This window comes from Phyllobates terribilis, unplaced genomic scaffold, assembly GCF_046119375.1.
Source record: "Phyllobates terribilis strain yellow unplaced genomic scaffold, ASM4611937v1 Scaffold_11__3_contigs__length_659146591, whole genome shotgun sequence".
NCBI classification, from domain to species: Eukaryota; Metazoa; Chordata; class Amphibia; order Anura; family Dendrobatidae; genus Phyllobates; species Phyllobates terribilis.
This window is the reverse complement of record NW_027362771.1, coordinates 590,918,715-590,942,093: the sequence shown is the minus strand read 5'-3', so window position 1 is coordinate 590,942,093 and position 23,379 is coordinate 590,918,715. Positions and strand designations below refer to the sequence as shown.

The window sequence follows — 23,379 nt, the reverse complement described above, 5'->3', positions numbered from 1 at the left end:
TGTAAACACAGCTGGTAACAATCAATGTGCAAGGCTGCGATCATGGGACCAGGGATGCAGCAAGATCAATCCCATGGGCATCTTGTGAAGTTGGGATACTCTGTAGACATCAAACATGGCTTTAAAAGGAGACTCGCGTGACCTTCTCTAAGTTGTCCTTGGCTTGATATCTTTGTTTAAAACCTGTATACTGATGGCCACTAGCAGTGTTTAGTGAGTACAGAAGGTAAAAACTAATGAGGTAGGCATCATTCTCTCATATTAGTTTTCCAACCTCTACAATGGAGGAATCGCTCACCCTGCTGCCTAAGACTCTGCAGTATTCATCTAGGGAAAAACTATGCTCCCATCCTTTAGTTACTACCACCCCACAAATTAAAAAAAAAAAAAATCCCAAAAGGGATCAATCTGTTTTCTCAACCTTCTGATTGCAGAATGACCACGTATACTATAAATCTTAGTCCTGAAGTAATGGTCCCTGGGTGCACAACATATAAAGTTGTTGACTTGCCACAATTGATTTCCCTGTAGCTACAGCCCTGGCTGTTGTAACCCACCAGTATCACACTAAGAAGTTACAAGATGCCTCCTTCTATATATCCTAGTTTGACTATAGTAGGGTCAATCCTGATGTGTGAATGTAGCCTAATGGTGGGTGTGTGGCTGAGAAATATCCTTCCCATTCCCAAGGTAGTTACTGGATGACTTGCTTAAAACATTTATGGAGCACTCTGCTTCCTCTTGGACATAATTTTGGCTAACATGGCACTTCTCTCTGTAGCCCACCAAAAAATACTGCCATAAAATTCCATGATCCAATCATGTCCAACCCACATCATACTGCTTGAGTACTAGTTTTCTCCTTGTGGGTCCATGAGCATCCACCAGTAGAGTTTAGCATTGGTCCAGTAGACACTGCTAGTCTTGGCTCTGTCAAACTTCTACCTGACCTGGCACAACGCCATCGTTGCGGTATGATGCCTTCCCAATTCAATCATGAATTATGATGTCTTATGGCTACCAATCGAGTAGCGAGTGGCTCACCGGGTTCTGGTCTGGTGGCTAGACTACAGAGCAAAGCCCGTAGTCCCATCTATAACTAAATGCTCATCATTCCACCTTCATTGTGTTTTCTAAAATGACACCCTGTCAATTCTTCTGTGGCGTGGTGGTTTTTCTTCTCTCCTCCCTCGCTCCCTGTCCAGCTATTTCATTCATTTCATTAGCCACATAAGGAACCTGCTACACTTCCCCTATTAGTGATGCATTTGCAGAGGCCTCGCTCTGACAGCTTGCAGCTCATATATTCACATCTGCAGCCTCCAACACAACACAGATCCCTCTCATAACAGTGTTGGCGTGGAATCCATGCAATGGTCTTGTTTGTGTCTCCTGTGCATTGACAGGCCTCACTGCTATCTGTGAAGGATTTCCTGCTCTTTAACAAGCTGCTGTTTTCTATCATCTCACTAATTGCCTTATGTCTACTTCAACATTGTGCAAACAGTAGGCTGTAATGACTCTCCGCTTTTTGTGTTTATAAAAGTAAACCTCCCGCTAGCGGGTCGTGACATGGAAATGATTGACCGAAGGGGGATTACTTGTCCTGAAACATTTTTGAGGGTGTTGGATCCATGGTGTGCTTTTTGGCACAGTCATCCAGAGGTGCAGTAGGGTATCTTATGGGTCCTACACCATCCAGTATACTACTGGAGAGGCTGGAGATGCACCCAGAACCTGCTTAGTTTGAGGACCCCCAGAAGATGCCTTGACGCAAAGTAGATGATTGGTCCTGAGGGAGTCTTAAGTTAGATCTCTGAATGCCGTCTTTGATTCCCGAGATGCCCAAAGTCAAGAATCTGGCCTCTTCTCAAAAATGCAAGGAATGGGTCAGGCCACCTAATGGAAAACATCGCAGCTTCTTGAATGTCCCCAGATATGTTAATGAGAAGGCCAAAGCCTCAAGATCTGTGGCCTTCTAGATAAAAATAAGACTGTCTCTTGTACTAGGAAAGGAAAATGAGTGGTCTTGCACCCCCTGAATGATGTGTTGGCCGTTTCAATGACGCTGTTGCACCAACTCCCACACCCGACCACCACATATTCTTGTAATTTAAATGGCAGCTTTCCTGGAGATGGATTCCCTTTATCAGCTCCTGAAATCTGGCATGTAAATGACAAGGTCTGTACACTCTGCGGGCAGTGAGGCGTATACAGCGTTGGTGTGTGTATATATGTGCATGTTTATTGAAACGTTATCTGTGAGCTGGCCCAAAATAGACAAGAGACAGCTGCAGGATATGTCTTGCTCGTGGTCTTTCTATTTAGCCCCCCCACCACCAGCTGAAGCGGACAGTGAAAACATTCAAGGGTGGCTGGGAGGATAACCTGGGTCAGTACTTGTCAGAAATCACACCATAATCTCCCCTTGATGTCTCTCTAAATAGTGATGATTTTACTGAGTATTCGGCAGGATACCACAGAATGTATATACCGGCTTGCAGTCCAATCCCCAGTGTTGATGGTTTAAGAAATTGGACATTTGTATTAGTGGTCTGCAAAATTACTGTAGCCTTATTCCTAGCCCTAAACCAACCCTACTAAAACCAGGTTCAGACAAGCATATTTGGGTCCATGTCTGGCCTAACCTTGGTCTCAGACGTGAGTCTGTAAGGTCCTATCAGGAGACTCGTGGTCAGTTCAGGAATTGTGGTCCATAAACTGACAGTGAAATGCCCATCTGAACCACCTGGCCGTAGTGTAGAGGTATAAAGCAGTTTTGGGAATGAAAGAAGGTGGAATTGTATCATGTATAGATGCCCATTCTGTCATCTTGGCTACTGTTTTTGCAGAACACAGCATACAATGACAAATCATCTCGACTGCTGCTCTGCAACTTCATTGACATTGGGGGTGGTCCTCTTGGACTTGTGCCCAGGATACCAACCGACTTGCCATCCACCTTCCGATGCTACACCACTGGTCCCTTTAACAAGGAGACCCTACATTTTGGCGTTATGCCAGATCAACTTGGTGATTTTTGATGGCATCAATGTACTTCTGACTACATGTGGAGTTTTTTCAACTTTCTGATTTTCCATTCTTAAAAGAGAGAAGGATTTAAGAAACTATTCAACTTGCCCAATCCTCAGAGATAAGGTGATGGCCTTTAAAAAAAAGTGCACATTTAGCTGATGTCTTGACCCAGACCCAAATTTATCACTGATCATAACGCTGCTCCACTGCCAGTGGGAGGGAGATGGAACCTGCAAAATGTCCACCAATCAGACCTCCACCAAGTCACTATGCATTAAAATTATTTTTTGAGCAAACCTAGACACTCTGGCAACTGTAACTCCCACCAGGTCAATACTGTCCAGGTCATGCTGGGTGACGTAACAGACCTTAGATTATGTTGGATATCAGATCGTAAATTTTGCAGACTGCGAAGGATCAATGTTGCACTGAATCAATCATGAGGTCTTGCCTTGGATTCCTTCCATAGTGATATCCCCGTGGAATTTTTGTCTGTTCATGTAAGCAGGCATACACTTGGGTCACTTCCCATGGTGGGAAAACATAGCACTAGGCATAGGCTATAAAAAGGATCTTTGGGATCAAATATCCATTCAACATATTGTGCTAAATCCATATGATTTACGGTAGTGGAAAATTAGACTAGGTAGCCATGAACATCTGTTACATTTTTCTGGACCTCCAAAAAGTGCCCTTAGTTATAAGAGCGCCCCCCCCCCCCCCCCCGCCTACGTTCTCCTCCCTTAACTTCTTACTCCCTCCTCTCTATCGCTCTCTAATAAACCTCCTGTAGCTGTGTCTCGCACTGCCTGTACATGAGGTCGCAGCTGTTGAAAGGTTCCTGGAAGTGAAAAGGAAGAAACCTGAAATTCAAAATATTAGGTGAGAAAGTTGGAGATCAAGGCATAGGAACAGCTAACTGACCTCTTAGTCGCCTCAGTTTTTGAATGTCTGGTTATAATGGTTGTTGTGGCTTTGGTAGGTTGTCCATCTTTGTCTTGCTGTTCTCGCGCTTCTCTGGTGCCCTGTTTTTTCTTTATCTCCTTGCAACAAATTCTCCTTATCGCTCAACCACTCATGATGTTCTTAGAAATTGTCCATTTTTTACGCTTGTCTGTCTTTTGTAACATGAGTTGACTCCTGTTTAAAGCAGTACTCTTTGTTTTTTATTTCTTAGGTAACTTCAGTGAGGACCAGTCATGCAGTTCTTGTCTCTTGCAGGGTTTGGTTTCTGCACCCTCTCTCTCCTCTTGTCTCATGTGCTTGGCCAAAGTGATCCAGAACTTCTGGTCACCACCCGTTCAGGGAAAGTGAGAGGTACCCGGCTGAGTGTCCTCTCCAGTCAGGTCACCGGATTTCTGGGAATTCCATTTGCCGAACCGCCCGTTGACAAATTAAGATTTCAACAGGCAGAACCAAAAAAGCCATGGAGTGAGGTTTTTGATGCCTCCAGCTATCCTAATGCGTGTTACCAATACTTTGACACCTTGTATCCTGGCTTCTCTGGAATGGAAATGTGGAATCCTAATAGGCCCATGAGTGAGGACTGTCTGTACCTAAACGTTTGGGTCCCTAACCCACGCCCCACAAATGCGACCGTCATGGTCTGGATCTATGGTGGTGGTTTCTACAGTGGATCTTCTTCTCTTGATGTCTATGATGGTCGTTACCTATGTCACACAGAAAATGTCATAGTGGTTAGCATGAACTACCGCGTGGGTGCATTTGGTTTCCTGACACTGACACCAGGAAGTGCAGATGCTCCAGGGAATGTGGGCTTATTTGACCAACGACTGGCTCTCCAATGGGTTCAAGATAACATTGTATTTTTTGGTGGTGACCCTAGGACCGTTACTATTTTTGGAGAGAGTGCTGGGGGTGCCTCTGTTGGCATGCATGTTCTCTCTCCAGGTAGCCATCAATTGTTCTCCAAAGCTGTACTTCAGAGTGGCTCTCCAAACACACCATGGGCAACTGTTACACCCCAAGAGGGTCGGCGCCGGGCTGAACTGCTGGGAAAGCTGCTCGAGTGTAAACAGGGTAATGACACAGAACTGTTGATCTGTCTCCGGACAAAAGCACCACAGAAACTGATTGACCATGAGTTCTCTGTCCTTCCGTCACCAAGTGTCTTCCGTTTTGCCTTTGTTCCTGTGGCTGATGGAGACTTTTTCCCAGATGCCCCTGAAACTCTAATGAATATGGGTAGATTTAAGCCATGCCCACTGATTGTTGGGGTCAACCAGAATGAAGGGTCTTACTTCCTTCTGTATGGAGCTCCCGGCTTCAGCAAGAACAACGAGAGCTTGATCACTCGGGAGGAGTTCCTCGGCGGGGTGAGAATGAGCGTCCCTCAAGCCAATGACATTGCTCTGGAAGCGGTCGTGATGCAATATACAGACTGGGCAGATGAGCACGCGGGACTTAAAAACCGAGAAGCCATGGACCAAATTGTGGGAGACCATAACGTCATCTGCCCCATGACTCACTTTGCTGGAAAGGTGTCAGAGTTTGGGAACCGGGTTTACGCTTATTACTTCGACCATAGAGCTTCCAACATCGCTTGGCCACAATGGATGGGTGTTCCACACGGGTATGAAATAGAGTTCGTCTTTGGGCTTCCACTGGAGCCGAAACTAAACTACACCAAACAAGAGGCAGAACTGAGCCGTCGGATGATGCGATACTGGGCAAACTTTGCACGGACAGGGTGAGAATTGGCACCATAAAATCTGTTTGTTTAATGAGATGGTGATGTGAAAATACCATTGTTTAAATTTATTGTGGTGATTTTTAATTTTTTTTTTTTTTTTTTTTTTACTGCCCTAATAGGGATCCTAATGAGAACATGAATGGCCGCCTATCGAAATGGCCTCTGTACACTGCAACAGACCAAAGCTATCTGGCACTGAATAACAAGCCCTTCCAGAACCTGCAGGGACTAAGGGTGCAGACCTGCACCTTTTGGAACCGTTTCCTACCCAAGCTCCTCAACATCACAGGTATGGTAGACCTTCATATGTCTATGCAAAGTCTAAGGACCCGACTTGTCAATGATTTTATGCCAGTATTTGTGCCTAAAGTTTTGAGAATTTGCCAAACTAAAGGTTTTGCTTTTACTTTGGTGCTCTCATGCCATTTTCATTCAGCTCCAAAGTGGGCGAAGCTGGGACTGGTGAATGACTACCGCAACTCATTAAACTTTTGTCTGTGTTCACTATGCCACAAATCTTACTCCAGTCCCTGTTGGAGTAAGATTTGTGGTGAGGTGCGTGCGCACAGGTGTACACCACTTGTCAGACACTCCTTATTCACAAGGGGTTGGCGTCAGATCTATATACATCTCCAATACCTGCATGAAGAACGCCGGTCTTGACTCTGGCCCTAAGTTCGGAATTGACATTGACTATTTAACCTTTTCATTTGCCTAGATGTGTAGAGAGAAACTGCCATCAATACTTGGTTCCTAAAATTAGTCACTTGTAATCAAACATTAGCATATGGATTGGCTGACAAACTTGTAATGTGTATACTCTGCTTTTCAGGAGTGCCTATCTAGTCTTGGGCAGTATAGAACGCATACAATAGTCATGGACACTAGACCTTGCCATAACTGAGATCAGCCAGTTGAGCAGAAACATGGGATGTCCACTATCTCCACCCCCAATCTCTGGCTGTTATTGGTGTAATCTTGCCTGTCTAGTCATAGGCAGTACTCCAAGGCTTTAAATTAAATTGAAAATCGTGTGTAAATTGATGGTTTAGTGCCTGTTTGCTGTGCATACAGGCTTTGTCCTTTTTTGCTACTGTCAGTTTTGCTTATCTAGTCCCAGGCAGTAAAGACCTGCTTTTGGCCTTAGTGGATGGTGGAGATTTATTGGTGGATCCCATCAATTTTAAGTGTTTGCACAGGAAGCTCCCCACTAATGCTGGGCATACTCATGTATACAGTGTTAATACTGCCTATCTTGTCTCCAGCAATACACTATTTAAAAAATACATAATTTTTTTTTTTCCCCAAACAAGGCTTGTATACAATTGTGAGAAGTTCCGTTTGTGTATCTCGTGTTTCATTGGCATGGCTTTCCTCAACATTCCTATACTAACATGTACCTCTAACACTTATCTCCTACTTCTTTCTTCTAATTTATGGATGCTCAGATGACGGCTTCTCTTAACCCCTTTACGACTGGGCTAATTTGTGTGTTTTTTGTTTTTTTAAATTTATTTCAATGGGGCAAAGGGAGTGGGTGGGTGGGTGGGGGGGGTATTCTGAACATTTTAGGCAGTTTCATATTTTGTAAAAAAAAAACTTTTACTTTTCAGTTTTAGCCCCTTAAGACTTGATGTGATCGCTTGTGCTATATACAGCGATGCCACAGTGTTACTGCATATTGCAGAAATCATGGTCTCCTAAGCCCAGCCACAGGCGGGGTTACAAAGGAGCTCCGTAATGACCAACACAGGGGTCCCCTAACCCCCGGCTGTCATCACAGCTCATCGGCAATGTGAACCTGCTTCCAACTTTTGCCATACATGTATGGCGGATGTCGTGAAGGGGTTAAAGAGAACCTGTCGGCACTTTTTTTTTTTTTTTTTTTTTTTTTTTTTCAATGTAAAGTGAAGATGTGTCTATATAAATGCGCTTATTCTCGACCTTAAGGGACATGCTTGATGCCAATGAAGCTGGACTGTGCATGTGACTCGGAGGAGCAGCATTGCCCATAAATGTGTAAGATTTTTACTTTTTTTTGTTCTCTGATTCTGGGGATGTTCTCCTCCTTTTTTGTTCCTGCGCCTCTTGCGTTCTTGATTTAGGTCCCTCCTATCTCTCTTGCCCGTGAGTTGAGGACACGCCCACTTGTCAGTCTTATTGAGTGTACACCCACTTGACTGACAAGACTCGATATTTACGCATGCGATATATCTCCGGACTGGAGAGTCAGAGGAACAATGGAGAAACTGCACCAGGTTCGGGAGAAGAGCGGCGTTTATCCCGGAGGAGGGAATAGCCATTCATGTGGCAAGGGACTTCCTTCGAAAAATAGACTGTTGGGACTTTTCTCTTCTGTAACGTCCCATAATTAATTTCACATGACTTCGCCCGCTCCGCTAATCTTTAACATCTGCTGCCGACCAAAAGCTGTTCAAAACTTTTATAAAGCGCAATCCAAGATATTTTAGGAATCCTTTACCCGATCCCATCTGTGAGTCCAGGGATCTCTTCTCAAGCGTCTATTATCCCATAGTCTGACGTTGTCACTATTAAAGGGGAAATTGAACCCCCCCAAACTGTCCCCACGCCATTAAATCTAAATTTAATCACTTTCTAGCTGTCTGTAGGCTGTTCCTCATGCTTTATACTACAGCACTGCTTTTCATTCCAGTAAATTATAGCAATATTTTCCCTTCCCACTGACTGTTTCTATTTTATAAAGTACCTGCTAAATCTATATTTGAGGTAATAAGCCTCACTATGGGGAATATTGGGAATTAAAAGGGCCAGGTTGCACCTAATAACATTACTTTTATATCCTTTTAAAGTGACATGTGTAAATAAGGCATCCTTAAAGGTGTCAGAACACAACTACTTTAAAGGGGTATTCCTATCCCAGTGTGTAATATTAGAAAAAAACTCCAGGAAAAAAACAAACTATACTACATTGATTTGCTATGTCTTTCCTCATTTGCAGGACCTAGGGTATCCATGGTTACGACCACTAGCAACTGTCACTGTCAGTGGTCGTAACCATGGATACCCAAGGTCCTGCAATGTCTGCACATGAAAGACCTAGCAAATCACAAATTTCTAATAGGGGTAATGGTAGAAAATGCCTCCAATGACATATTGAGATATGATCTTGGAGATGGAAATACCACTTTAAGTCTTAAAGGGACTGGGGGATTATCAAAGGTTTTTCCAATACATTGACCTTCCCACCATCCCCACCTATTCAAATTACAGAAAATGTTCTAACTTTGTCCCTATGATAACACTACCTGTCCCTGTGTTCTGGCAGTCCATTGCTTACATGGATACACTGGGTCCTAAATGAAACATTAGGACCCATCTTTGAAGACCTGAAACAAGGCCCAGTGTTTAATTGACAACCTTGAGCAGCACTAGGATGAGAAGTGTTATCATGGGGATATAGGCAGGCAAACAATTCTCATGGGGATGAGGGGGGGTTAGTATAGGTAATGATTGGCTTATACTACAAGAGGTTTTGGATTGCTGGGGAAAACTCTTCTAACAATAATTGCAAAAAAAATTCTAGGACCTTGCTCCTGACAGCACCACCAGGCTGTCGTCCTACATATCCTTGATGGACACAGGAACACACGAAGATAAGAGGCACCTCCACCAACCACCAGTGTTTTTCCTGTCCCTATCGCGGACAGACGCAGAAGAGTTGAACTCTCGTATTTCCATTCAAGCGGGAGGATCAGTATGGGGTCCTCCTGCATCTCCTTCCTGCCGTGGGGCTGACACCCCGCTGATGAAGGGGTCTCATCCTGTCCAGTAGAGCCATGGCTCCTGGGGTGATTCTCTTTCCCCTAAGGGGGCTTTCTTCTCACTGCCCCATCCCTGTGCGTGGCAAAGAGACCGAATGCAGGAGCATGTCTGGTTAGAGGGGATGACTCTCCGAACTCTAGTATTGGCCAGTGTGGAAAGTGTTTCTGGGATTTGGGGGTGGGGGGGGGGGGAGGTGCCAACTTCTAAAGGGGAACTCCTTTTGGCTATTCAGATGGAAGACAGGTGAGAATATTACTTAGTGTTTTCAGAGGGGAATTGAGGTTACTGGTGCATCTATGGAAGGACTAAGCACTGACCATTCTGATAACCCTGGTTAAGACAAGGAGGTTCCTAAAAGATCTGACACCTTCTGCACCTAAGGGGGAAAAGATGTGCCATATGTAATATAGAAATGCCTGACGCATATGGGGAACGTTTATACTCGGTGTATTGCCAAGATGGTTAAGGAAGAACATTCCTCCTCTGACCAAGATTGGGTCCAGAGTTCTGCCATGGAGTTGGATCCTCGCACTCCTCCCAGGCGAAGACCATGGTGGGATATGGAATCCAGTTCAAAGGAGGAAGAATTGTTACACTGACTCGGAGCAAAGGGAAGGATTATATCTCGAGCTTTTCTCTTGGGAAGACGCTGACGCGCTCTTATCGGCCGTGAGGAATACAATGAAGGTTGAGGATACTCCCCAGCCCACCTCAATACAAGATTAAATGTTTGGAGGGTTTAGGAGCCGTATGAACTGAGTATTTTCTGTTAATAAACAGAGCGGGAAGGCGTGGAAAAGAAACGTGATTTGAAGCTTCTTGGGGATAATCAAGCTGCCATTTGAGCCAGAGGAGATAATTATGGGAAGAGATCGCTATAGCCATATTGGCAAAGAAAACCCCTTTCCCGTTTGAGGACTCATGTTTGAAGGACCCTATGGACAGACAATTGGGTTGTCTTAAGAGGGCTTGGGGAAACCTCTGCAGCGATAATTAAGGCTAATATAGCGGCTACTTGAGTGGCAAGATCCATGAATGGATCGATAGAGGAGCTAGAGGGTCTGCTAAGGAAAGACATCTAGAGATGATCCTTGAATCCATTCCTTAAAAAAAAGTCAACAGGATTCATGGCTGATGCCTCGGCCAAGTCAATTAGATTTGCTGCAAGGAATGAGGAACTCCAACACTCATAGACTAGCTATATGGCTTAAACTGGTCTGGGGATAGTCACTCAAAAAACAAATTGTGTTCCATTCCTTTTTCCAGTATACGAGTATTTGGTCCAATGTATGATTCTAGAAGGGGCCTCAGACAAGAAGGTTTTCAGAAGTAACCTAAAGTATCGTCCTTTTCAAAGGCCTCGTTCCCATGAATACACAGGTAAAGGGAACACTTTTAGATAGAGCTACCCCGAAGGGAGGCACAGGAAGGAATACCTTTCCCAATTCAGCAAATGGTATGGGGAGACTATGCCAAGAAAGTGAGGGGGGACTCCAATACTTTCTAAAAGCCTGGACAGAAGTATCCAAAAACCCATATATATACTCCAAACAATAGTGGAAGGATACAGAACAGTTTGTGCCCATCCCTCAGGGAAGATTCCACCTAACTACTCAGTCCCCACACGTCTCAGACTACTGATGGACGTAAGGAAGTTTGGTGGATTCGGAACTGGTGATACTAGTCCCAGAATGGTTTCTGGAATTGACAAATTTTTGTTATTTTACTCATTTATATAGTGCTATTCCACAGCACTTATGACATTATGGGCACTGTCCCCATTGGGGCTCACAATCTAGATTCCCTATTGGTATGTCTTTGGAGTGTGGGAGGAAACCCACACAACCAAAGGGAGAACATGCTTGCAGATGTTGGGATTTGAACCCAGGACCCCAGCGCTGCAAGGAGGCAGTGCTAACCACTGAGCCACCATGTTGCCCTATTCAATAAAAAAAACCAAGGGTGACTATCACACAACTATAAATCTAAAGTCTCTTTAAATGGGTAGTGTACAAAATTCAAAATGGAATCAATAAGATCAACAATTCCACTTATTAAGGAAAACATGGTAATGTGTATGTGCCCATTCATCCTCAAAGGTATCTAAGATTTGCCTTGGAAGAGGGAGAAAACATTCAGCATTACAAATTCAGATGCCTTCCGTTTTTGGCCTTTCCTCAGCCCCACACTTTCACCAATCTGGTGGTAGAAGTGATTTGCTTTCTTGAACAAGGAATATTAATTGTCTAGTATCTTGACTATTTCCTGTTTTTAATTGTAGAGTCAAACTGGCTTTTAGTTGCTGGGGTATCATCAACCGGCTTAGGTTGAATTCACTTGGAATGGATTATAAACTGGAAAACTCTCCTCCTGGGAAGACTAAAAATCTTCCTAGGAATCCTCCTGGATTTGGAACAGCTAAGGTCCTCCTTACCAGGGGAGAAAACAAAAGGAACTCTGTTCTAGCTTTCAAAAAGATTGCAGGTCTCCATCAGAGTGTGAAGATTTTTGGGGTTAATGACTGCTTCTATTCCAGGGATTCGGTGGAGTCAATTCCAATCGAGACAGTTGCATCAGAATCTGGCAGCCTGGAACAAAGATGGACTAGACAAGTCGCGTCATTGACATGATGGTCTTCCATGACTAACCTACCGAAAAGGATTGTGGAAGTTCTCCATTTGTAATAGGGACCTCCAGCCGCTGCTTGCATCTTTGTTTTTCTCAGGTGCCCTTTACATGTCACCAATCAGATCCTCAGGGCTCCAGGCCGTCTGGGAGACATTTGAAAAGTCAGTCAAACCTGAAAACCTCAATCCTGTCAGACAATATCACGAAAGCCTTCCTCAGACGTCAAGGGGGACGAAGACATCGTCATCTGCAGGCTTTAGCTGGAAAGATCTATAAATGACAGCAATACACCTGCAGGGGTCTCCGAACTCTCAATCGAAAAATGGTTCCACAGTCAGAATGGAAACTGGACTGGGAGGAATTCCATCACAATCAATGGGGTGGTACTCAGATTTGTTCACTGCAAAAAAACCTTTTCCCTCAAAAGCTGGGGGTAGATGCCTTATCCCATTTCTGGGACATGGACATGGCGTATGCGGTTTCCTCCCTTACTCCCAAATCCGGCAGTGCTAAAGATACAGGAGGATCAAGCCAAGGTAATAGTATTACTACCATTATTTTGGCCTAGGAGACGCTTGTTTCCTTTGCTGAAAAGGACGTGCCTTTCTGGAGAGATGTCCCTAGAAGATCCCAATCTACTTTTCCAGGGACTGATCTGCCATCTCAATGTGAAGTATCCGCAACTGTCTGCCTGGATATTGCAAGGCAGATCTTGATCTAGGGGGCTTTCAGATCCCATCATATCAACTATACAAAAGGGGGGCCAGTAACATCAGCAATATAAACATCTTGAGGAAGTTTTGGGGAGAGTATGGTAGAAATCTCTAGCCCTAATCCAAAAAAATTAGAATTTCTACAGCCGGGATTTGATAAGTGCCTGAGACCTAGCACTTTGAAAGTACAAATTTCCACTTTGAGTGCCATCATGGATTGCGAGATTCATTAAAGCCACAAGTAGGGTGAGATCCACTGTTAAAGCCTATGTCCCACCATGGGATTTAAATGTAGTCCTAAATGGTTTGTGCAAACCACCATATGAGCCTCCTGAGAATTCAGACCTGATCTTTTAAAGATTGCCTTCCTGGCTGCTATAACTACAGCAAGATGAATAGGGGAAATGCAGGCGTTTTCCATCAAAGATCCATACCGAAGGATCCTGGATGACTGCATTATCCTCAAGCTAGATCCAGCTTTCCTACCGAAGGCAGTAGCAACTTTCCACATGAGCCAAAAGTCTTAACTATTTATTTTTATGGTCCTGGCAGAAGGAGGGCAAGAGCTGACCTTTTTCACTCCCTAGACATCAGAAGAGGAGTCCTCCAATACCTGGAAACCACAAAGGACTGGCGAATAGATCCCAATCTGTTCATACAGTTTTCAGGTAAAAAACAAGGAGGGAGGTGGGGAGACTTCAAAAGCAAGATGGGTTAGGTTGGTGCTCAGCCTGACCTATTCATCAGAAGGAAGGTCTCCTCTGGACAACATCAGAGCCCATTCTGCTAGAGCAGTAGCCACATCATGGGCAGGAGGAGCAGGGGCTTCGGTGCACCAGAGCTGCAACATGGACAAATCTTAACACCTTTTGCAGACCTTCTAAACTGGACATTTTATAAGGCCAAAATATGGCCTTCAGAAGAGGGGGTCCTCCAAGCAGTTGTCCTGAATGTATTCTGATGGTGCTGTCAGGAGGGACATCCTGGAAAGTAGGCATTAGTCCTACCGGTAATGGGTTTTCCAGGAGTCCATGACAGCAGACCGGGAATGTAATGGGTGCTATGTAAAGGTAACGTATTAGGAGGAAACTGAATAAAATGGAGTTTTATTCATCCTGGTGTGGTATGTGAAAAAATCACTGGCGGTTGGTGAAGGGAGGGGTCTTTTAACCACCTGTGTTCCTGTCCCTATCAAGGATATGAAGGACTACCTCATGATGGACTCCTGGAAAAACTACTACTGGTAGGACTAATGCCTACTTTTTCTCTTTTTTCCTTTGCAATTTTCTACCATATAAATTGGCTTCCAGTGGTAAAAATTACTATTGTTAAATCTAGCGGTTCATGTTCACTGATTCTTTCCATGTAAAGCAGGAGGGTGTTAATTTTTTTTTTTTTTTAAACTTTTTCATATATTCCTCCAGTATTTTGATCTGACATCTGACTTTCTCCCTCCCTTTTTATAGCGACCGAAGGGCCCTGCTCAAACTGCCTCCAAAACAGCTCCTATGTGGTGCTGGTCGCACTCTGTGTGATCCTGGTGCAGTTTAGAAAGGGTTAAGTGTGAAGTCCCAACTGCAATGGACTGAGAGCAACAAGAAAAAGTACCTCCAAGCAGATACATATATCCCTGCATGCTTCTTCATCTGTTTGGTGCCTATCCAAGTTCATTTCTTTTTTTATTGATTCAATAAATTTTAACTTCTTTTTATGCTTTTAACTATTTTGTTTGTTTTTTTTTTTTTTTATATATTTTCTTACCATTTCACCTTCCTAAAACGACTAAAATGCACTGATCCATCTGACTCCATCCCTTTGCATGCATATTAACCCCTTGTAGAGTACAGGCATGAGTCCTATAAGCAGCACCACCTAGTGGTCACTTGGCAATGATTTTCAGGACCCTGGTCCAGCCACTTTGCTCTCGTGGCCACAGACTACCAGACCCTGCAAGTCTTCTCCTGGCTGCCATTATGCCAGCACCTCCTCTGATTATTGGTTTCGATCACACAGCAGCCATGGTGGGGTGTCAGCATGGACCTAAAAATCCTATAAAAAAATTAACTTTGGTCCCTTCACTTTAAGCAGGCTAGTATAAGGTCTGCTAAAAGTTTATGTAATCTGCAGATTCCTTGTCACTTGTTTCTATGCTGTCATTGGCAGCTGAGATCTAGAGGCTGAACCCCAGTGCTGGCTCTTGCCTGCAGCGGGGTCACAAAAGGGCAGATAACAGCACCCTGCTGCTTCACAGTAAAACTGTGCAGTGAGCTCCCTCTAGTGGTGGTCAGACGGCCTTTCATTTTATTCTGTTTAAAACCTTTAAATGGGGGGAGAAAAATTCCCCTTTATCCAAATTTTGTTATTAAACAAATATGTAAAAGGCAATAAAAATCCCAAATTATATCTAATTTTTCGTGTTGCCCATTTGAAGCACTTAAAATCTCAATAAAAAAAAATACTTTGCATTGGTAGATCCCATAATGTAACAAATATTTGGTGTAAAAGGAAATGATGCATGAGGTTTTCTAAATTTGAGTCAGTACTTTGTAGGACCACCCTTCTCTGCAGTCTTTTTGGGGGTCAGTCTCTCCATCCATTGTAGATCTGGCAGGATGTTTAGGGTTGTTGTCCTGCTGGAAGGTAAATCTACACCCCAGTCTCTTTTGCAGTGTCTAACATGGTTTTTCTTCAGGATTCCCCTGTATTTATTTCCATCCACTAGCAAGCTTCCCTGCCCCTGCTGAAGAAAAGGCTCCCCACAGCATGATGCTGCCACCACTGTGTGATGGTGGGGATGGTGTTTTTAAGGTGATGTGCAGTGTTTTGAGTGGTGGAAAACAAACACTGCACATCACCCCCACTGTCACACATGGTGGTGGCAGCGTCCTGCTGTGGGGAGGCTTTTCTTCAGCAGGGGCAGGGAAGCTGGTCAGAGTTGCTGAGCAGATGGATGGAGCGAAATACAGGACAATCCTGGAGGAAAATGTTAGAGGCTGCAAGAGACTTGAGACTGGAAATAGATTCCCCTTCCAGAACAACGACCCTAAACATCCTACCAGAGCTACAATGAAGGGGTTGAGATCCACACTTTTCAATTCCAATCCTCAAGGGTCATCAGCAGTGCATGGTTTCTGGATTTCCTTAGCATGGCACAAGGTATTGGGGTCATCACCTGTGCAATACTTAGGAAATCCTGCACCTATTTTTACAGTAACACATTTGTGTTAGAGGTTGTCCACTACTATATATAATGCCCCATCAATTTAAAGAGTAGAGAGAATTTTTTGTAATTGCCTTGTTTTCATTTATCTGTGAGCGGCCTTATTGCTGACTTCACTAGCCATGTCACAAAATAACTACAAAAAACACTTCTTTCCACTCTTTTAAATCAATGGGGCCATCATGTATAGTAGTGGACAACTTGTTTAACATCAGTCCAGACCTAAATGCCACAGAGTCTCAGTGGTAAGACTTAAATTGATCAGACATCTCCATCCAGCAATCTCAGAGTGTGCAAAGGTGCACATGTCTCTACTAGCTTCGCACTTCTAGAAAGGTGACAACCCCCCCCAAAAAAAAAAGACTGCTACAAGAAGCAAAGTGAACATAAGCCCTGCTGTAAATAAAAAGCAAAAGTGCATTTAAATGAAATGGGGTTCTTCACATACTAATTTTGATCAAAGATAGTGTTACTATCCCATCACAACAAGGTGAACCTGTTCAGGATAGTCCTACAGTCTAATATTAAACACCTTACCATGTGTGAAAGGGCAGACAAAGGACTGGGTTCTGAACTGTGGATGCCAGCCAGGGGGAGCTTTTTAACTATCCAGCTGTAGGAAGGGAGGCCATACCCTAGTTTGCACAGAATGCAAAAAAGCAATTTGAGCTTTGTTTTAAGTTGGTATACTTGCAGCACATAAATGCAGTCTGGAATCTCATCCTTTGTCTGCCCTTATTCATACAGAGGTCAACTTCTACACTGTCCAATATGAAAAACCTTACCATGTGTCAGACTATCCCAAGCAGGTTCACCTTGTCGTGGTGGGATAGTAAAGCTATTTTTGATCAAACTGTATGAAGAGCAATATTTTATTTAAATGCACTTTTTGCTTTTTATTTACAGCTGGGTTTGTGTTCATTTTACTTATGGGTTTTTTTCTTTTTGGTATTTATTTAGGAAGGGGGGGGGGGGGGGGTTGAATACATGCATCACATTTTTCAGAGACCTGGTTTTTAAAACTTTAAACATGAATCATTTCCCTCACATATCAGATGCTTGCTGCTTTTTGATCATATATCACATAAATGTGGGAGATTAAGCTGGTGAGTGTAATGTGAAGTTCATGGCATATGAATACTTTATCAAGGCACTGTATGTGTACGTGTGAGTCATTTAACTCTTGGACACTCTTAAAAATGCTTGGAATGGGCAACCTTCCCCCCCCCCCCCCCCCCCCCCACACAAAAAAATGGATAACACAAAGGGGTTTTTTTTTTTTTTTTGCATGTCTACCCTCATCATTCGTTCATCTGTATCTTGTATGGCTCTCATTAGCGTGACCTGTCCCCTTATACGTCACAAAATATTGCAATAAGAAAAATGACTAAAGGCAGGGGCTTCCCCACAATCTGTCATGCGCAAACTGAACTGACGACTGTTCCCCCTGTAGGTCCAGCTGACCCTATCCACCCTGCACCCCCTACCTATCGCGGGGGAAATTCTGAAATGGACAGCATACAAAGATCATGGATGGAGTCCTTACACGCCAGTTCCCCACGAGAATCTGCTTACTAGGGGCAAGATGTTCTCATTCTAGTGGCAGATTGGCCTTGATGTGGGTAACATTGAAAGCTTGGAATTCTTGTTGGGTATTGGATCCTTAGCTATAAGACTGTCAGACTCTTCACAGTACTCCCCATGCCAAGTCATATCTCATCCTGCATTATTACTCAGATCTTTCGATAACAGTCATATGGAGAAGGTGTGTGTTGCAAACCCTGATTTAGTAATGTCAGTATTGGTAACTCAGACTTCTCAATATGGTTGCTACTAACCGCTCATTTAATAAAAGTGCACTGAAATTTTCTAGGTTTTTTTTTTTTAAAGGTCCAAAAATTATCCCTTTTAGACACTTGTGATCAGGCAGACTACTTAAGATGTTTCTTTGGAGTAGAATAAATATGGTATAAAATAAAGAATTAAAACTTCACCTTGTCAGACTTTGGCAAACTGCAATATTTGTGTAGGAAGATGTTTTTAAAAGCAGAAAAAAAATTCTCACTCTTCATCAGCTCACAATATCTGAGCGCAACTTCCCAGTTTGGTCATTTTGATCTGGTTTTCTTCACCTAATGGGTGTCATCAGTTCTTTGGCACCTTCAAGGCCTAGAGCCTTCACGACATCGCGAGAGGTTTCATACATCAGACCCTGTCATCCTGAGAACAAGTTGACACTGAAGAACTAACAGGACCTGTAATGTGAAGAAGACTGAATCCTGTAAATTAGGACTGGACTGACCAAGCAGCAAACTGTACTGAGATGTTGGGGAGGGATGGGATTATTGGAGTTGGTGCATTATCTAGTCCATTGGGCAGGTCGGCAACTTGTGGCCGTTGGCTGGGAGCCTTAAGAACCACCTGTTACCTGGTGCTATCTGCGACTCCTCCTTTGGTTAGCCAGCCTGGCACGACATCACATTTATCTCACCACATTGGCTAATCAAAAGAAGAGTTGTGGATGACGTCAGGTCAAAGGCGGTTCTCGAGCCCCGTCCAGTAGCCACCGGTTGCTTTTGTGACTGGTGGGACCAGGTTCTACATACCTAGTGAGTACATTTATTAGTGTGTAAGTATGTATAATATTTTATCTTTTTTTAAAAAATTTGAGGCATTTGAAGCGATTTTCTCTTCTAGTGACCACCTACCTTTCCGAGACCTGTTTCGTAGTGCATTCCCTGCTCCTTTGGGATTTTGGGATACTTCTTCCTGTCTATTCTCTTTATTATGGGTTTTTTCTTATGCTGTTTTTCCCTCTCTTCCTCTCTCTCTCGTTTCCCACCCGTCCAGATAACATCGATGAAGCTGAGCGCCAATGGAAGGTGGAGTTCCATCGCTGGAGTGCCTACATGATGCGATGGAAGAACCAGTTTGACCATTACAGCAAGCAGGAGCGCTGCAGCGAGCTGTGACCTCACCGACCCAACCTTTCTGGTCTTCTAGCAAAATAAAAAAAAAAAATATATATAAGTGACAACATCACTACTCCGATTCTGCAGAGTCCAGGACGAGGGGTTTGTAGACCCTTGTGTCCTTACCGCCTCCATTGTGTGATTTCTTTTTAAGAGCAAGACACGCATAAAGACATTAACACGGTACCACTCACACACGCAAGTCACGTGATTGTTCCCGTCCTTTGTAGGTACTGTACGTCTCCCAAAGTCCAATCACCCGCCCCCATACTGCGTGGTGGGGGGCATATACCTGTATGACGCTGTGACCCCCCCCCCCCCATTGTCCGCATGTCCATCTGTATATAGTGTTTGAGGATATAAAGATACAAATATATAATATAAACATATTTCTAATATATATATATATATGGAGGGAGATTTATGTGTAAACTATTTATTTGTGATGCTGTGAACGTTGTCCCCTCTACCCGGGGTCTGAATTGTGGGGTACCCGGTAGAAGAGGGCAGATATCCCCCCCCATCCTATAGATGATACTGTACCGCAATACTCACCAGTCTCATAAGCTACTTGCTTTTCTTATACGCACCTACAATGGTACGGCTGTCTGTGTTAAAGGGGAAGTTCACTTTTAATTCTGCCCCACCTGCTACTAAGGAGGCACCACTTTAACCCTATAATCCTCATGATATGCTCTAGTCATACGTTGGGGAATCTTCTATCACTTCAATTGCTCAGCCTCATGATCTTTAGTTAAAGTGGACTCCCCCTTTAAATTGTACCATCCTGAGTGGGTTCCTACAGAAAGCCATAGGTTCCTTAAGATCTGCTGCAAGCCATATGTCATTCATGGTCTAACCCAATCTTTTATGCACTTAATCTGTGATATGATAAAGATTTAGGAGCTGTGGTTCTCTGGCTATGAGGGGACTACAGGTCCCAGCATTGCTGTATGTACGTTTCCACTATGTTATACGTAAATTACATTTTTATTTTGTTACTGTCTGTATTTTTATGATTATACAACATCTATATTAATGAGTCGGGGCCCCTTTAAAATGACGGAGTGGGCCGGTGAATGTGCATCCAATCAGATCTCAGCTTTCATATAGTACTATGTAACAATCGTGACGTTTCACCAAATTTAAAGGGGAATTCCATGTAAATGTGTAGAACACAATAAGATGGCATAGGGGGTCCATAGTGATTGAGAGAGTACCCTGGGCCTCTTTGACATTGCTCTGATACCTCCATTACTCGAATAACAGCTACATTGTTGGAGAAAGAGGACTTTGAAGACACCTGCTTGTCCGAGCTGTATAAAGAGGTGTGGTTGCATTCCATCCTCTCTGTTAGCTTTCCAGGTGTCTCCTTCCCATCTTTGAAAGCCTTTGCTCCCATGGCGCACAACTTTTATCATCCTTTAGGCTCACTTACATTGAGGTTTCTTATTGGTTGTGGGCGTGTTGTTTTTTGTTTTTTTTTCGCAGTCCTTTTACTTTTCTTATATAATAATCATGTAGACTTGGAGGCACGCGCGAGAGGTTTATCTTCCAGCTGGTTTCTTTGGGGACTTCCAGTCCAGTGGCGCCAGACCTTTCTCCCCTCACCATCTCTTGATCTTGTCTACAGATTTTTCTGGAAGGCTTCTCCTCTTGGGCTTCTCCTCTTGGGCTTCTCCTCTTGGGCTTCTCCTCTTGGGCTTCTCCTCTTGGGCTTCTCCTCTTGGGCTTCTCCTCTTGGGCTTCTCCTCCTGGGCTTCTCCTCTTGGGCTTCTCCTCCTGGCTGGCTCTCCAATTGTTGGAGAAAGGGAACACCTTCCCCGTAGATGGGAGACAATGTAGATAATTCTTCCTTAAGCGGAGACTGAGGTGGTTTATTGAGAATCGCAGTAGAGCAGATTCTGGAGGGTTAAGAAGATGGGTAATACGACAGTGGTTTACAGAAATGACGACATAAGAGGTTAGATTCGGCATGTGGCCCCGAGTGCAATGAACCAAGAAATAACAAACTACAGAAAAAAAGGAGGTAACATTGCAGCATAGAGCCAAAACAATATTTACGAGCAAAACTTAGCCAAGTCCTTCATACTTCCATTAAGTATAGTAATGGATCTTATGATGGCGTCATTGATGACACTGTGGACCTTTAGAAACCTCATCAAATTCCACTTCTCCGAACGTCCTATTAACCATCAGTCTCATTAATAATTCAGTATCTCTCTTCCTTAGGACAATTAATCATTATTTGCTGAATATGACTGGTCCCTGAACCTATTGCAGTTATTTTTTTTGCCGAACCCCCTACTACAGGATTCCCCAACGTCCAGTCCTCAAGGCCCACCAACAGGTCATGTTTTCAGGATTTCCTTACTATTACACAGGTGATGCAATTATCACCTGAGCAACACTAAGGAAATCCTGAAAACATGGCCTGTTGCTGGGCCTTGAGGTCTGGAGTTGGGGAATCCTGCCCTACCATATCTCACATTACCACATGCTATATAATGCGCTCTTTTAGAAGATAATGAACACAGAAAGCCATTAAACCTAAAATAATTTTATAAGTTATTCAAGTTTAGAATTTAAAGTTAGATACATAAGTTGACCAGATATGGATAGATGGATTTCCCCTTTAAATCAAAGTATCCCTCAATCTACACTTAATCATGACTGTTCTATTGACTGTTAGATCGTAATTTTGCCCAAATATGCAAATGTATCCAATCCAGCCAATAATAAACTAGTAAAAGCCTGATTGGCTGTTGATGGTTTGCGCTGCTGAAAAAAAAAGAAAGATCTGGTTGGTTGTAATCTTTTGAGAGTTTTCTGTACTGTTCCGTGTGAATTTACAACTGTCAGTAATTATATATTTATAAGATGTGCAGTATTATATTATATTACAGATTACAAAGATATATACATAGATTCCAGATCTATATTTAACTACACTTGAAATCACTTCTACAACAGTTCCAGAAACTGGTCAAGTTCTTGAAGACGAGAGCCACCCAAACCCTTCTAACTTGGGTCCTCCAAGATCAGGTTCAAATATCAACTGCTTGAAACTTTAGTCTGGAGAAGGGAAAGGTAAAAAGTGTAATACTGGTGGTGCCCAGATTTGGGAACTAACAGTTATTGGCCAACCTGAATGCTACTATTACAAACAGGAAAATGAGACCTTCCTTTTAAATGTGTGCTGATGAGGAAAAAGCCTTGTATGTGCATCGTTCAATAAAGAACATGAAATATTCTGAGTTTTGTAAAATGTGTCTTGTTTAATTTTTTGGGTTTGGTATCCCCCCCCCCCCCTCAATTTCTGGTGGGTATCCAACTATCTTATTACTTTCCTCATAATAGTCCCACAATGTCTCCATATTATTTGGTCTCCTGTAGTTGTCTCCTAACTTTCATCTTCTAATACTCTTTTTCCTATCTCCATGTGCCTCTTACACTTTCATTTTTTAAATAACTTTCCTCCTCTTCATGTTTTTCCTACACTTTCATTGGACTTGTTACTTTCCTCCTCTTCATTTTCTTCTTAATCTGCCAATTGGTTTATATCTCTTCTTTTTTCAACCTTCCTCTCTTACTCTTCTAGTTCTCTCATGATTTTCCTCCTGTCAACGTTCTTCTTACTCTTCCACTTGTCTCATAGCTCTCCTCTTCTCACCTTTCCTCTCATCTCACTCTTCCAATTGTCTTGTCATTCTCCTCGTTCACAACTTCTTCTTTTCTTGTCCTCCATATTGTTTCCGGGTGTATCTGATCTTGAACCCCCTGTCCTTGTTACTATTTGTCCAATTCCCTCCTCTTCTTCTTGTTCTTACTCCCCCAATTGTCTGACTTTCTTTCCAACTTCCTCCCTCATTGTTCTTCTCACTGTCAACCAGTGACCCTTATGTTGAACATCTCCTTGTCCTTGGTAATAGTTATCCTGTAAGCCATCTTCATTTTTGATCTTCTCAATGTTCTCTTTGTAAGGTGGCTTTGTCAGTGGTCGCCTGGCAGCTCTAAAATGGCTACCACAAACAGGCTATGCGCTACTCTGTTTGCCAAAACTCTGGGGGTTGCCCTGACCTTTACCCTTTAAGCTCTATACAGAGATCTGGACATACACAGGGGTCCCTGGGCAAGGGAGTCAGCTGCTGTTCGGTGATGCAAGCTGGCATGAAGGATAGTCAGGTATGAAACATGGACGAGGGACGGCCACCGGACAAGAGGTATAGCAGCAATCGGCAGACACACACAAAGATTAGTTAATACAATATGAACATTTACTAACCCGTTTAT

At 43.3% G+C, this 23,379-nt stretch overlaps 1 protein-coding gene across 4 annotated transcripts in view; it reads left to right on the top strand.

Moving 5' to 3' along the window:
- The window catches only part of ACHE (acetylcholinesterase (Yt blood group)), a 43,123-nt gene extending 21,309 nt beyond the window's left edge, over nt 1-21,814 (top strand). For 2 of the 4 annotated variants that reach the window (XM_073654394.1, XM_073654393.1), the window contains exons 2-4: nt 4,214-5,746; nt 5,869-6,038; nt 17,568-17,982. In XM_073654394.1, the coding sequence (XP_073510495.1) occupies nt 4,236-5,746; nt 5,869-6,038; nt 17,568-17,692 (1,806 nt within the window). In that variant the 5' untranslated portion in view covers nt 4,214-4,235 and the 3' untranslated portion in view covers nt 17,693-17,982. Of the gene's footprint in view, nt 1-4,213; nt 5,747-5,868; nt 6,039-7,699; nt 7,769-14,360; nt 14,615-17,567; nt 17,983-18,964 lie in introns of those variants that run through there. The other 2 variants (XM_073654396.1, XM_073654395.1) reach the window with 2 other exon arrangements.
- Nucleotides 21,815-23,379: the final 1,565 nt, after the last annotated feature.